Source organism: Olea europaea, chromosome 1, assembly GCF_002742605.1.
Source record: "Olea europaea var. sylvestris chromosome 1, O_europaea_v1, whole genome shotgun sequence".
Taxonomy (NCBI): Eukaryota; Viridiplantae; Streptophyta; class Magnoliopsida; order Lamiales; family Oleaceae; genus Olea; species Olea europaea.
This window is the reverse complement of record NC_036237.1, coordinates 5,228,445-5,242,875: the sequence shown is the minus strand read 5'-3', so window position 1 is coordinate 5,242,875 and position 14,431 is coordinate 5,228,445. Positions and strand designations below refer to the sequence as shown.

At 37.7% G+C, this 14,431-nt stretch overlaps 1 protein-coding gene across 1 annotated transcript; it reads left to right on the top strand.

Annotated features, from left to right (window-relative positions):
* Window positions 1-251: 251 nt before the first annotated feature.
* LOC111379952 (histone H2B) lies at window positions 252-914 on the top strand. Its single transcript, XM_023003423.1, has one exon. The coding sequence runs from the start codon at window positions 319-321 to the stop codon at window positions 760-762; it is 444 nt and encodes a 147-aa protein (XP_022859191.1). The 5' UTR covers window positions 252-318; the 3' UTR covers window positions 763-914.
* The last annotated feature ends 13,517 nt before the right edge of the window (window positions 915-14,431 follow it).

Below are 14,431 nucleotides of genomic sequence, written 5' to 3'. Positions count from 1 at the left end.
CTTTATCGGCCTTAAGTCAACCACAAAATGGAAGTAGTGGTTAGCCTTTTTTTTTCGTTAACCATTACATACTTCAAATTTCTTATATTTTTAATTTGATGGAATTCATGAAAGAAATTCTTGGTTCATATAATCTGTACCGTTCATGTACCGCCCAATCAACGGTTCACATTCATGATCCGCGGCACTCAGAACTCACCAATCAGACCCATCACCGTATCCTATATAACAATAGCCACCCTCTACCCTGTTCTCATCCACAATTCAATTTCGAGAGAAAAAGAACGCATTCCTTACGTTTGTCTTTTGTACGAAACAATGGCCCCAAAGGCGGAGAAAAAGCCAGCCGAGAAGAAACCCGCCGCCGAGAAAACCCCGGCAGCCGAGAAAGCTCCGGCGGAGAAAAAGCCGAAAGCCGGAAAGAAATTGCCAAAAGAAGGCGGCGCAGCGGCAGGAGATAAGAAGAAGAAGCGGATGAAGAAGAGTGTTGAGACTTACAAGATCTACATCTTCAAGGTGTTGAAACAGGTTCACCCTGATATTGGGATTTCCAGCAAGGCCATGGGTATAATGAACAGCTTCATCAACGATATCTTCGAGAAATTGGCTCAAGAGGCTTCCAGGCTGGCCAGGTACAACAAGAAGCCGACCATCACTTCTCGGGAGATTCAGACTGCTGTGAGATTGGTTCTTCCTGGAGAACTGGCCAAGCACGCTGTTTCTGAGGGTACGAAAGCTGTTACTAAGTTCACCAGCTCCTGAATAGATGAAAAATTAGGGTTTTTACTGCTGCTTGTTTTAATTTCTTTTTAATAATGTCCTCGTTAATTATTAGGGTTATCAGTGTCTAAATGTAAACAAACTTTAGGTTGTTTATTGCTAATGATTAAATAATTGAATTTTTCTGTTCTTTATCTTATTTTGTTCCGTTTCTTGATTAGATTTTCAAGATAACTTTTTTATTCCGTATTTCTTGAGATTATTTCACTTTAAATTTCTGTCCAGTGTTAACTAATTTGTTGAGTTAATTTGTATTTTTCGCTGGCTGCTTTTGGCATAATTTTGAATGGGACCTGTTCGGTCATTTTGAAAGATCAAAGTTCATTTGTCTTCGTGAATGAGAAATTGAAGTTCAAAGTTATATATTGGAAGATGATTTTGTGTTGAAGGGAGCAATAACCACTTTATATATGATTAAATTTGAAAGGATGTAATCATGCTCTCTTCGATTGCGTGCACTGAGGGTGCAAATCAAGGATCAAAATTGTATATCGAGTTTTGAACTTGTTTTGCACGCGAATGCTGGATCAAATAGACTCCTTAGGAATGTCCACATTTTGCTTTTATTTCCTATAAATTGTTGAATATTTTTTTCTTCCATATGACTTTTCAATTGCTAAACTCCAATGTTCATTACCTGTGTAATTAATAATTATACACTCGGATTAATTTTAGTGCTGTAACTCCCAGCTATTATGCCTTTATTACAGCCTATTTTTACAGTATTCATTTTTTTTTTCCTCCATCAGACTGTTGAAATATAAATCAATTGAGCACACGTCAGCAATCTGCACATGGATGCTGCCAGCTGGTAGTATGCAGCTGCGGGACCATATTGGGTTGTTGTGACCATACTGATTCTCGAGTGTATGATAAGTGTAGGCTAAGTTAGTTATTTCTTTTCTTGCTCACCACTCTAAGAATGTATATAAAAAATATTGTACTCAGCACACTGTAAATTGGTAGAGAGAAAACTTTATACATTCATAAATTTACTGCAATTTCAACTTGGTATCTGAGCACCATAATGGCCAACGCTGGAATCAACGACAGTGCACAATCAGCTCAGCCAGCATCAAGCACATTGATGCCTCCAATGTTGGGAGGAAATCAGATTACATCATTTGGGATAAGTCTTACTCAAGTTCCACCAGTAAAGCCTGACAAAAACAACTTCTTGCTATGGAAGAACATGGTTATGCCCATCATTAAGGGCCATAACCTGGAAGGATTCTCTTGGGTATAAGAACATGTCCATCAGAATTCCTGGCAACACAAACCACTGTTTGACTGATGTAATTGTTGAACTGACACCGAATGTTGAGTACGGAAAATGGATGTCTACCAATCAATTAGTGATGGGTTGGCTTTATTCATCAATGACACCTGAGATCGGCATGAGAGTGATGGGATCTTCAAACTCCTGTGATCTGTGGAATGCAGTCCAAGAAGGCTTTGGAGTTATGAACAAGTCTAGAGTTACCTTTCTCATTGGTGAGCTCCAAAGAACAAGGAAAGGCTCAATGAGTATTGATCAATACCTAAACACAGTCAAGCAGTTGGCAGTAACCTCGAGATTGCTGGTAAAAGTGTTCCTCACAGTAACCTTGTGACCCAAGTGTTAGCTGGATTGGATGAGGATTACACTCCCGTTGTGGTTCAAATCAACAGCAGAGAGTCCATCTCTTGGCACGAGTTACAATCTGTACTCATGACATATGAAAGCAGGATTGAACATCTAAATGCTGGCCTCAGTAAGTTTGAACAAAGCCTCAACAAACTTTGTGCACAAGTCAAATGCGAGCAGAGGAGGTAGACCTAACTTTGGTGGTAGAAATAGCAGCTACAGGGGAAGAAGCTGAGGCAGAGGAGGCAGGCAAACTGGAGAAAAAGGCCTTTGTCAAATCTGTGGAATGAGTAATTACTCAGCAAAAAAATGCTTTAGTCGCTATGATGAAAGGTACATGGGTGCCAAACCTGACCGCTAATATCAGATCAATCTCTCAAGACCAGTTGCACTTGTGGCTTCACCAATCACTGTTACAGATCTAGCTTGGTATGCTGATTCAGGAGCAAGTAATCATGTTACTACTGAGAGAGAAAACCTGACAGGAGCATGTGATGGTAAGGAAAGTCTTACTGTTGGCAATGGCAATGAACTTCACATCTCACATATTGGCCCTAACACTTAAAACATTAAATGACAAGTCATTAATTCTTGGTAACACATTGCTGGTGCCATCAATTAAGAAAAATTTAGTTAGTGTTTCATAGCTAACTCCTTGTAACAATGTCTTTATGGAATTTTATTCTGATTCTTGTGTTGTCAAGGACAAACAAACCCAAGAGGTGTTGTTGCGGGGGAAGCTTAGGGATGGACTATATCAGATTGAGCACCCAAATAATCAAGCAAAAAGGTCTTCCTACCAAGTGTCAATCTATCCAAATGAGTCGAGTTTTTCAACTTTTGTAGCCAAGTCTAAAGTGTCTGATGTTCCCAAAAGTGCCTGAGAACCCGAGTCTAGTTTTAAATTGTGGCACATGAGATTTGGACATCTTATAAATCATGTGATGTCACAAGTGCTCAAGTCTTGTAATACAAAATTTCATGACAATGAAATCAATCATTTCTGCGATGCCTGCCAGTTTCACAAATCACATTCTCTGTCATTTAAATTGTCTACCTCACATACCTCAGCTTCCCTGGACTTAATCCATACAGATGTCTGGGTTCTGCACCTTTAAATTTTAGAAGTGGTTTTAGATACTATATCCTTTTCATTGATGACTATGGCAGGTACACTTGGATATATCCTATGAGAAACAAATCAGAAGCCCTAGATGCATTCACCCAATTCAAAAACTTAGTTGAAAATAAGCTTGACAGGAAAATAAAGACACTTCAATCAGACTGGAAGGTGAGTTTAGAGCATTCACCGACTTAGCTCTCCAATCTGGTATTGATATGAGATTTTCTTGTCCTCACACCTCAGCCCAAAATGGTAGAGCAGGAAGAAAACACAAACATATTACAAAAACTGGATTGACACTTCTTGCCCAGGCTAGTATGCCTTTTCACTATTGGTGGGAGTCCTTTCAAACTGCCACTTATTTGATTAAATGATTGCCAACACCAGTTCTCAAAATGAAATCACCTTGTCAAGTGCTATACGATGAGCAAGTTGACTATAATTTCCTAATAATCTTTGGATGTGCACGTTTTCCTTGCCTTAGAGACCCTACCAAAAACACAAGTTCAGATTTCATTCTGTAAAATGTGTATTTCTTGGTTTTAGCAACTCACAGAAAGGGTATAAGTGCCTCAGTCCAACAGGTAGAGTTTACCTATCTAGACATGTAGTTTTCAATGAAAATGAATGTCCATTTAAGTCGGGCTTTCTCAACAAAATTGAAAATTCTCTAAAACTTGAAACCATAATTCAATATCTGCCTTTTTATACTTAAATTACAACCCAATACACTCAACTGATGCAGCTCATCTTGACACAACCTCTGTAGTAATAGCTCACAACATTGATCAGTCGGAAAAATCTGAAGACATGGTACCAGAAGTCGATGAAAATGGAGGTTTAGAAGTATGTGATGAGCAGGCTCCAGTTGAACATCAGGATGAAATGGACAGTGGTCAAATGGAACATAGTGAAGCAGATGATGATCTGAGAATGGTGAAATTGGGTAAACTGATCATAGAACATCCTATGACTACCAGAGGTAAAGTCGGTATCTTCAAACCAAAAGTCTACTCAACTCAATGTAAAGAGTATCAACTGAACAGAGAAGAACCCAATGATGTATCTGAAGCTCTGTTAAGTAAAGATTGGAAAGGAGCAATGGAGGATGAATACAAGGTACTAGTGAGAAACAGGACTTGGAAACTAGTACCACCACTAGTTAATCAAAAGGTGATAGGAAATAAATGGGTATTTAGAACAAAAATGGACATTCTAGGGAAGGTAATAAAGTACAAAGTCAGACTGGTGGCAAAAGGATTCTTGCAAACCCCGGGTGTTGATTTTTACGAGACTTTTAGCCGAGCAATCAAAGCCTCTACTCTAAGAATAATACTTGCAATGGCAGTCTGGAAAAGGTGAAGTATCAGACAAGTTGACATAAATAATGCTTATCTAAATGGAAAGTTAGAGGAAGAAGTATACATGAGCCAACTAGAAGGCTTTGTTGACAAGGCAAATCCCACGTTCGTGTGTAAACTTGAGAAAGCTCTTTATGGGCTCAAGCAAGTACCTGGAGCATGGTATGAGAAACTGAAGAAAACACTTTTAAAATGGAAGTTTGTGAAGTCCAAAGTAGACAACTCCTTGCTCTGACTCAGAAACAAGTCATTTTTGCCTTAGTATATGTGATATAGTAATCACTGGAAATGATCATAAATTGCTACAGTGCTTCATTGACAATTAAACACTTAGTTTGCACTAAACGATATGGGTGAGTTACATCAATTTCTGGGAATTGAAGTAAGGAGATCTGAATCAGGCATGCATCTCGCTCAGATCAAATACACAAAAGAGTTGCTAAAAAGGTTCAGTTTTGAGAACCTTAAACCTTGTGCAACTCCTATGATAACAGGGAAGTACATCTCCAAAAATGAAGGTGAGAAGATGGTAAATCCTATTCTATACAGAAGTGCAATTGGAGGATTACAATATTTAGCACATACAAAGCCTGATATAACCTTTGCGGTGAACAAAATGAGTCAATTTCTACAGGCACCTTCAGATGTACACTGGAAGGCAGTAAAAAGGATCTTCAAGTACCTTAAAGGAACAATTGAGCAAGGCTCGTGGATTCAAAGAAATGACAGAATACAAATTTGTGGAAAATAATATATATTATTTAGTTTCCTATTTGGTTGTAAAATAATATAAATCATAGGATTGTAAATCCCTAATTTTGTGGGATTGGAATTAGGTAAATTATCATCCCTGATTCAGTGGGGATATTTATTTGTTTCCTTTATTTATTTGTTTCGATTTTAGCTTGTTGACCAATCCTATAAAGGCTCCTGTTTGTAACTGAATGATATATAGAAAATTTATTATGAATTACTAACATGGTATCAGAGCCGTAAGGCTTACAAGCTTCTGGAAAAAAAATCATTTTTTCTGATCTGATCAGATCTGATTCCTGGCCTTCATTGCCTACAATTTTTTTCAGATTTCACTGATACTGAATTCTGCTTTGTGCGATCTGCCTTAATTGCTTAAAGATCGTGTCTTTTTGTGGAGAATGTCAGAGGCTGTAGAGATGATTACTACAGCTCAATCAGAGGAGATTGTTCGATCCCAACAATATGGGGAATTGCAAAATATCCAATCTGCATATAGGTTAGATGGAAAAATTACCTTAAATGGTCTCAACTTGTTCGCACCGCGCTAAAAGGAAAAGGAAAGATCAGCCATCTCACGGGTACGGGATCAAAACTATAAGATCCTCGGTTTGAAGCTTGGGATGAAGAGGATTCCATGATTATGGCATGGCTGTGGAACTCTATGATTCCTGAAATCAGTGATACATGTATGTTCTTGGCTATTGCTAAGGATATTTGGGACACAATTCAATAGACTTATTCTAAAGCTAGATATGTGGCCTAAGTGTACGAAGTTAAAGTGAAGACAATAGCTGCCAAACAAGGGAGTAAAACAGTTACTGAATATGCCAATTAATTGAAATCTTTATGGCAAAAATTTGATCATTATAGGGTGATTAAAACAAAATGTCCTGAGGATGCAGCTGTTATAAAGGACTTCATAGAGCAAGATAGAGTCTATGATTTTCTTGTTGGACTTAAATCCAGAATTTGACCAAGTGAGAATCCAGATTCTTGGCAAGCGGGAAATTCCATGCTTTAATAAGGTGGTAGCATTGATTCGAGGTGAAGAAAGCAGAAGGAGCCTGATGCTTGAACCACAGAGCATGGATAGCTCTTCTATGGTGGCTCATGGTGACTATAACTCAGCCACGAATGAGAAATGAACACCTATTGTTAGAGATGGAAGGCTTGACCAACCAAAAGCTCAGAACCATGATTACAAGGATAGCTTGTGGCGCACTTACTATAAGAAAGCACGTCATAAGCGTGAATGGTGTTGGAAGCTTCATGGAAAACCTCCAAGCCGAGAGTGGGGAGAGAGGAGAACAGTCAAAACCATGGTCAGGTCCATGTTGCTGCAATACAGCAGAATGAAGCAGCACCACAGGAGTTAAGTGGTCTCAATCAAGAAGAGGTTGAAAAAGTGAGATCTCTTATTGGGAATCTTGACAAACCTTCAGGTACTTGTTCATTGGCGTATTCAGGTGAGTTTCCATCCTCTATTGGATTAAATGTCTCTGGTATAACCTTTGCAAACTCATGGGTTATGGACTCGGGAGCAACCGACCATATGACCCATTCACCTAAAGTTTTTTTCACATATACTCCATGTCCAAGCAGTAGGAAAATGGCCACAGCTGATAGTTCCTTGACCACTATAGCAAGTGTAGGAGATGTTAAAATAAACCCATTACTGACCTGAAAAATGTTCTCCATGTCCCTAAATTGTCCACAAATCTTGTCTCTGTCCAAAAACTTACTCAAGATTTATGTTGCAATGTGATTTTTCATCATAGTTATTGTGTATTTCAGGACAAGGATTCGGGGAAGATGGTTGGACATGCTAGAGAACGGGATGGGCTCTACTACCTTGAAACACCACCGAATCAGTCAAGCATTACCAAGAGTAATTTACCTCAATCTTTTGTTTCAGAGTCTTTTTTATCCAATAAGGAGAGAGTTTGGTTTCACCATCGCCGACTTGGACATCCTTCATTTAGAGTCATTGAAATTCTGTTTCCTTCTTTGTTTAAAGGTCTAGATGTTGAAAATTTTCATTGTGAAGTGTGTGAACTCACTAAACACAAGCGAGTATCTTTTCCAATTAGTAATAAAAGAAGTTCTATTCCTTTTTATCGTATTCACAGTGATATTTGGGGTCCTACTATTCCTAATGTTTCTGGGGCAAGATGGTTTGTTTCATTCATTGATGATTGTATTCGTGTTACTTGGATATTTTTACTCAAACATAAATCCGATGTTAGCACTGTTCTCCCAACTTTTTGTTCCATGATTAAGAATCAATTTGGAGCCAATATCAAAAGGTTTAGGTCAGATAATGCTAAGGATTACTTCAATCAAGTCCTATCTCTATTTTTTCAAAAAGAAGGAATAATACATGAGTCATCTTGTGTTAATATCCCACAACAAAACGGAGTGGCTGAAAGGAAAAATGGTCACCTCCTTGAATCAACCCGAGCATTCATATCCCAAAACAATGTGCCTAAATCCTTTTGGGGTGAAGTAGTTCTTACAGCCACACATCTTATAAATCGTTTGCCTTCTAGAATCTTGGGATTCAAGAGTCCAATGGAAACACTCTCAATATTCTATCCTAACCTACAAACTACAAATAATCGTCCCTAGGATATTTGGATGCGTGTCATTTGTCCATATCCATGGTCAAAATAGGGGAAAGTTGGATCCAAGGGCGTTAAAATGCGTCTTTGTCGGATATTCTTCAACTCAAAAAGGGTATAAGTGTTACCATTCTCCATCAAAGAAATTCTATGTTTCGTTGGATGTTACTTTCCATGAACAAGAGTCATATTTCACCACTCCTTATCTTCAGGGGAGAATTCGATTGAAGATAAGGAGGATCAGTTTTTCCTTGATCTACCATTTTTCGAGTCCAAATCAGTTTCAACTTCCTCACCTTGTTCCACTGTGCCGAATCCTGTATCATCCGAGTCCAAAAATCCCCAAGAAAATATAGATTCCGCTCGAGAATGTGAGATTTGGCAAGGGCAAGGTGTTTACGAGGAAGAAGATGATTGTCCCTGAATCTGTGCTAGTTGAAATTGAACCCTAGATGAGTAATAATGACCAGGACCTTCCCATTGCTATTAGGAAAGGGACTAGAGTGGGCTGCAAATGGATATTCACTGTAAAACATAAAGCTGATGGAAGTGTAGAAAGATTCAAAGCCCGACTAGTAGCAAAGGGATTCACACAGTCCTATGGTATTGATTATCAAGAGACGTTTGCCCCAGTTGCTAAACTCAACACTGTGAGAGTGCTCCTATCCCTTGCAGCCAATTTAGATTGGCCATTATTTCAACTTGATGTCAAGAATGCCTTCCTTAATGGAGACTTTGAAAAAGAAGTGTACATGGAGATTCCTTCTGGGCCAGAAAATTAAGCTACAATTATTAAAGTTTGCAGGCTCAGAAAGTCATTATACGGGTTAAAACAATCTCCTCGCGCTTGGTTTGATCGTTTCTCTAGGGCAATGAAGAAATTTGGCTATTTGCAATGTCAATCAGATCATACCCTGTTTATCAAACGATCAACTCAAGGAAAATCATCCATTCTCATTGTCTATGTAGATGACATCGTTCTCACGGGGTATTTCTTTGAAGAAATGGATAGACTGAAGAACTTTCTTGCGAAAGAGTTTGAGATCAAAGACCTAGGGAAACTCGGATATTTTATGGGGATGGAAGTATCTCGAACAAAAGATGGCATATCAGTCTCTCAGCGAAAGTACGTTCTGGATCTCCTAAAAGAGACAGGAATGCTCGGATGCAAGCTCGCAGATACGCCCATGGATCTGAATATAAAACTAGGAAATGGAAGAACATGACACCAGTCGACAAAGGGAGATATCAACGACTCGTCGGAAAGCTTATCTATCTCTCACACACTAGACCTGACATTGGTTTCTCAGTTAGCGTTTTGAGCCAATTCATGAACAATCCTATGGAAGAGCATATGGCAGCAGTCTATCGAATTCTTAGGTATCTCAAGATGACTCCAGGCAAAGGTCTGTACTTCAAGAAGAATGCAAAGAGGAGCTTAGAAATCTTCACTGACGCAGACTGGGTAGGCTCGATTACTGATCGAAGATCCACGTCAGGGTATTGCACCTTCGTATAGGGAAATTTGGTCACTTGGAGAAGTAAGAAACAAACTGTGGTTTCAAGGAGCAGTGCAGAAGCCGAGTTCAGAGCTATGGCACATGGAATTTGCGAGGGAATGAGGCTTAAAAGATTACTGAAGGAACTCAGAATTCAAGATGAAGAGCCATTACACATGTACTGTGACAATCAAGCTACAATAAGCATAGCTAAGAACCCTGTTCATCACGACAAGACTAAGCATGTTGAGATAGATCGCCATTTCATCAAAGAAAAGATAGAAGATGGGATAATTCTGCTGCAATATACGCCAACAAAACACCAAATAGCTGACATTCTGACTAAGGCGTTGCCTAAATCCAACTTTGAGGATTTAAACACCAAGTTGGGTATGATTAACATCTACTGCCCAGCTTGAGGGGGAGTGTTGAAAATCCATTAGTAATATAGCTGTTGTACAGCTACTATTTTCCTATATTCAATCTTTCCGTATTTTATTTTTTCCTTAATTAGTTGATTGAGTAAAATCATGAATTATGTACCTTGATTTTCTCTGTTAATTACAGCCTAAGAATTAGCTGAGTTGCTAGAAATAAGGGCAGAAATCACTCAGTCCTCTTGTATATAATGACCTCTTTGTATCAGAAGAAAAGTGTGGCAAATTCAATTCTTCAATTCAGAAATTTTCAGAATAGCCAGTTTATGCATAGTCCGAAAGAAGCTCATTTGCAAGCAGCCAACAGAGTGTTACAATATCTCAAAGGAACTCTAGGGAAAGGAATTTTATATAGAAGAAACTCGGGACTAGTACTTGAGACATTCACAGATGCAGACTATGCGGGATTAGTGATTGATAGAAGATTTACATTCGGATATTGCACCTTCCTAGGAGGTAATCTTGTCTCTTGGAGAAGTAAGAAACAAAATGTAGTAGCCAGGTCAAATGCTAAAACAGAATTTAGAGCAATGGCACAAGGAGTGTGAGCTACTATGGTTGAAGATCATCTTAGAGGACCTCAAGATCAAATGGGATGGACCTATGAAGCTTTACTATGATTTAACATTGCACACAACCCAGTTCAACATGATAGAACTAAGCACATCAAGATAGACAGACACTTTATCAAGGAAAAGTTAGATAGTGGCTTGATCTGTACACCCTATGTGTCCATTACAGGTCAATTAGTTGATGTGTTTACAAAAGGACTGAACAGTGCAATGTTTCAAACACTTGTTTCCAAGCTGGGAATGAAAAATTCCTATTCACCAACTTGAGGGGGAGTGTGGAAAATAATATATATTATTTAGTTTCCTATTTAGTTGTAAAATAATATAAATCATAGGACTCTAAATCCCTAATTTTGTGGGATTGGAATTAGGTAAATTATTAACCCTGATTCAGTGGGGATATTTGTTTCCTTTATTTATTTGTTTCCATTTTAGCTTGTTGACCAATCCTATAAAAGTTCTTGTTTGTAACTAAATGATATATAGAAAATTTATTCTGATTTACTCACATTGGATTTGCTCATGCAAACTGGGCTTCATGTTGATGACGGAGGTCGACTGCCGATTATTGTATTTTCTTAGGAGATACATTAGTGACTTGGTCATCCAAAAAGCAACAAGTTGTAGCCAGGTCCAGCATTGAATAAGAATACAGAGCTCTAGCACATGCAACTACTGAGATAGTTTGGACTGAATCACTGCTCAAAGAAATCAAACTGCTTCTTGAACCAATTCCCATATTATGGTATGACAATCTCAGTGCAAGTGCATTTGCCTCAAATCCTGTTTATGATGCTCGGACAAAACACATTGAGCTTAACATACATTTTTTGAAGGATAGGGTTCTTGAAAGGAAGCTGAATATACAATATATTCCATTGTCAGATCAAGTTGCAGATTTGTTAACTGAGCCTCCCACACACACTAGATTTTTACTTCTCAAGGACAAGCTTGGAGTAAAGTCGTTGACTCCAGCTTGAGGGAGGATGTTGAAATATAAATCAATTGAGCGCACGTCAGCAATCTGTTAAGCTGCACATGGATGCTGCCAGCTGATAGTATGCAACTGTGGGACCATAGCTGGTTGTTGTAGCCATATAGATTCTCAAGTGTATGAGAAGTGTAGGCTAAGTTAATTATTTCTTTTCTTGCTCACCACTCTAAGAATGTATATAAATATTGTACTCAGCACACTGTAAATTGGTAGAGAGAGAACTTTATACATTCATAAATTTACTGCAATTTCAACTCAAACAAACATGAATTTCTCTCGTACGGTTTTTAGTTTCTGTATGCTAAATTCTTTTCTGTCCAAAGTTTTGATGCTCCTGTTCTGATAGAATTTCAGTTCGCCAAAGTAAAACCTAAGTGCTCAGTTTTTACTAATTTTTCGTTGTATCCTATGAGATAGATGCTCAGACGAAACCTCAAGCATTTACTGTGGGGGCGATTCTATTTTAAAGACACTGTGTTTAGGCAAGCCTCAAATTGCAGATCTATTCTCTTCATAGCGGTTCATACATTTCTGCAGTTTTCATTTATTGTTAATTTTCAGTTTGTTTCTTGTTCAGTATGTGTTATCACAGTGTTAATTCCAGATCTGTAATTTTGCTTACTGATTTGTTCTTACTGTATATTTAAATTCTGCAAATCAATTTTGTAACATTTTCAATTGTTCAGATTTTAATGCACTAGTTTACTGGTTGGCCTTAAATATTTAAGAATAAACCTGCAATATATATTCACTATTAAGCAGGGATTCAAAACTCTGGTTCTGAGTATCAACTCTTGTAGTTTTTCAAACTCCAGTATTGGTAATATCTTGTTATTGTGTTTGTGTTTTAAACTTTCCATGTTCCTTTATTAGTAAGGGACCATAACAGAGTTGAAGTTCATACTTGGAAAAGACGGCTGGCTTAGGAAGTGGAACACGGAGACTTTTCAGCTATTCCAAGGTTTGGTCTTTAGTTGGCTGCGCTTTGGATCTCACCTATGATCTTTTGTTGTTCTGTGTTGAGAATAGTAGATGTGAATGTCTTTCTCCACCTTTCAGTTGAATAAAACTTTTGTAGTATAATGAAGAGAGTTGACATTGATTTAGCAATTGCAGCACCCTCTAGCTAATCTGATTGAATTACATTCTAAATTTCTGCTAAATTTTCATTGTTTCTGGTTAGATATATGAGCTCAATGGTAAACTGTAAAGAGAAAAGTATGGGTGAATAGTAATTACCTTCAAGTGCCTTGTTTTCTCTTTCAGTTGGCTGCAAGTTAATTTAACTGCTAACTCTGTCATAAATTTTTCTTCATTAGGTGTACATATCAGTCATACGATTATCAATTGTTGGATTGATACAATGTCAGTGGATTGGAATTGCTCCAACCATATTTGAAATTAAAATCCCTTTCTGCAGGCGTATAACCAATTTGGTGGTTATTATTCCATATATAGACCTAACTTTGGAGGTTTTCTTGCTTTGGTCATTCAGTCAACATCTCTGAAATCACGTTTGATGTTTGTGTCAGTATATCTTTTGAAAGCCTGACGTTGTTTGTCCATAGATGGGGCATCGTAAAACCGCTATATGTTATCTTAGTCAGGTGTCATTCTAGTTGAGGAAAACTAGCATTCTGAAGTCATATATATTTTGAGAATGGCTTGAAAATTTAAGTTTTACTGCATTTTATTGTGATTACTGATGGGTATCGGTCAATTCCCTTGTTTGGAGTTAAACTTGTTCCTGCAACTAATTACAGTTCTGAGAATTTACTGAAATGTGGACAAGGTGGGCTGTTATTATTTCCATTTCTCTGTTTTCATTTCTTTGGACGGTCCCTTTGACATTTATTTGGTATTGGCTATGGTTCAGTTGTGCAGTTGCTGACTTTATAGCAGTCATTAAGGTAGGAAATCCGTATTAACCATAAAGTTTGGCTGTGCTGAACAATTTTTGATGGTTTATATATGTAGCGTGCAGATTTATATTGAGATTCTATCTGCACGTCGAGGAAATTTGAATTTGATCCATCGAATGAAGCCCCCGTTTGTTTCCCTTTAAAACAAAACTTTTTAATTCTTATACTCATTTTCAACCATACATTTACGTAATAAAATATTTTGTACGTAAATTCAAAACTCTTCCCTACTTTTTAATCACACGTTCTCTATAAAGTCACCGTTCAAAATATCATTTTTTCAAAACAATGGCAATCAAACAGGGGTGAAATGGGCTTCCTGTCCTAGAACATGAGCTAAAATTTGTGCTTGCACTATCATGCAGATAAGTGAACTTGGTTGTCTGTTGATTATGTATCTTGCTTGATGTTTTCTCTGAAGTGATTTGTTTGCATCTATGCCTAATTTTGAAAAGTTTTATTCAAAGTTTCATTTGGCCAGGGTACTCTTTTTATCATGCCTTCTTTAGTACATATAAAATATCGTCGTGCTTTAGAGCACTTTTGATGATCGTATAACTTTAGAGCACTTTGTACATCTTTATTTTTGTTGCCCAGGCATGCCTGGAGTAGTTGATTGAGTCCTATGATTTTGATTTTCCCGGATATATCCGGTGTGCTTGTATATGTATTTTGATCAATAGAATTTTAAATTTCCCTTTAAAAAAAATAACTATGCACTGTGCAGATTTACATTGAA

Coding starts and splice junctions, on each gene's coding strand:
- LOC111379952 (XM_023003423.1), top strand. CDS start 319: ATGGCCCCAAAGGCGGAGAAAAAGCCAGCCGAGAAGAAACCCGCCGCC.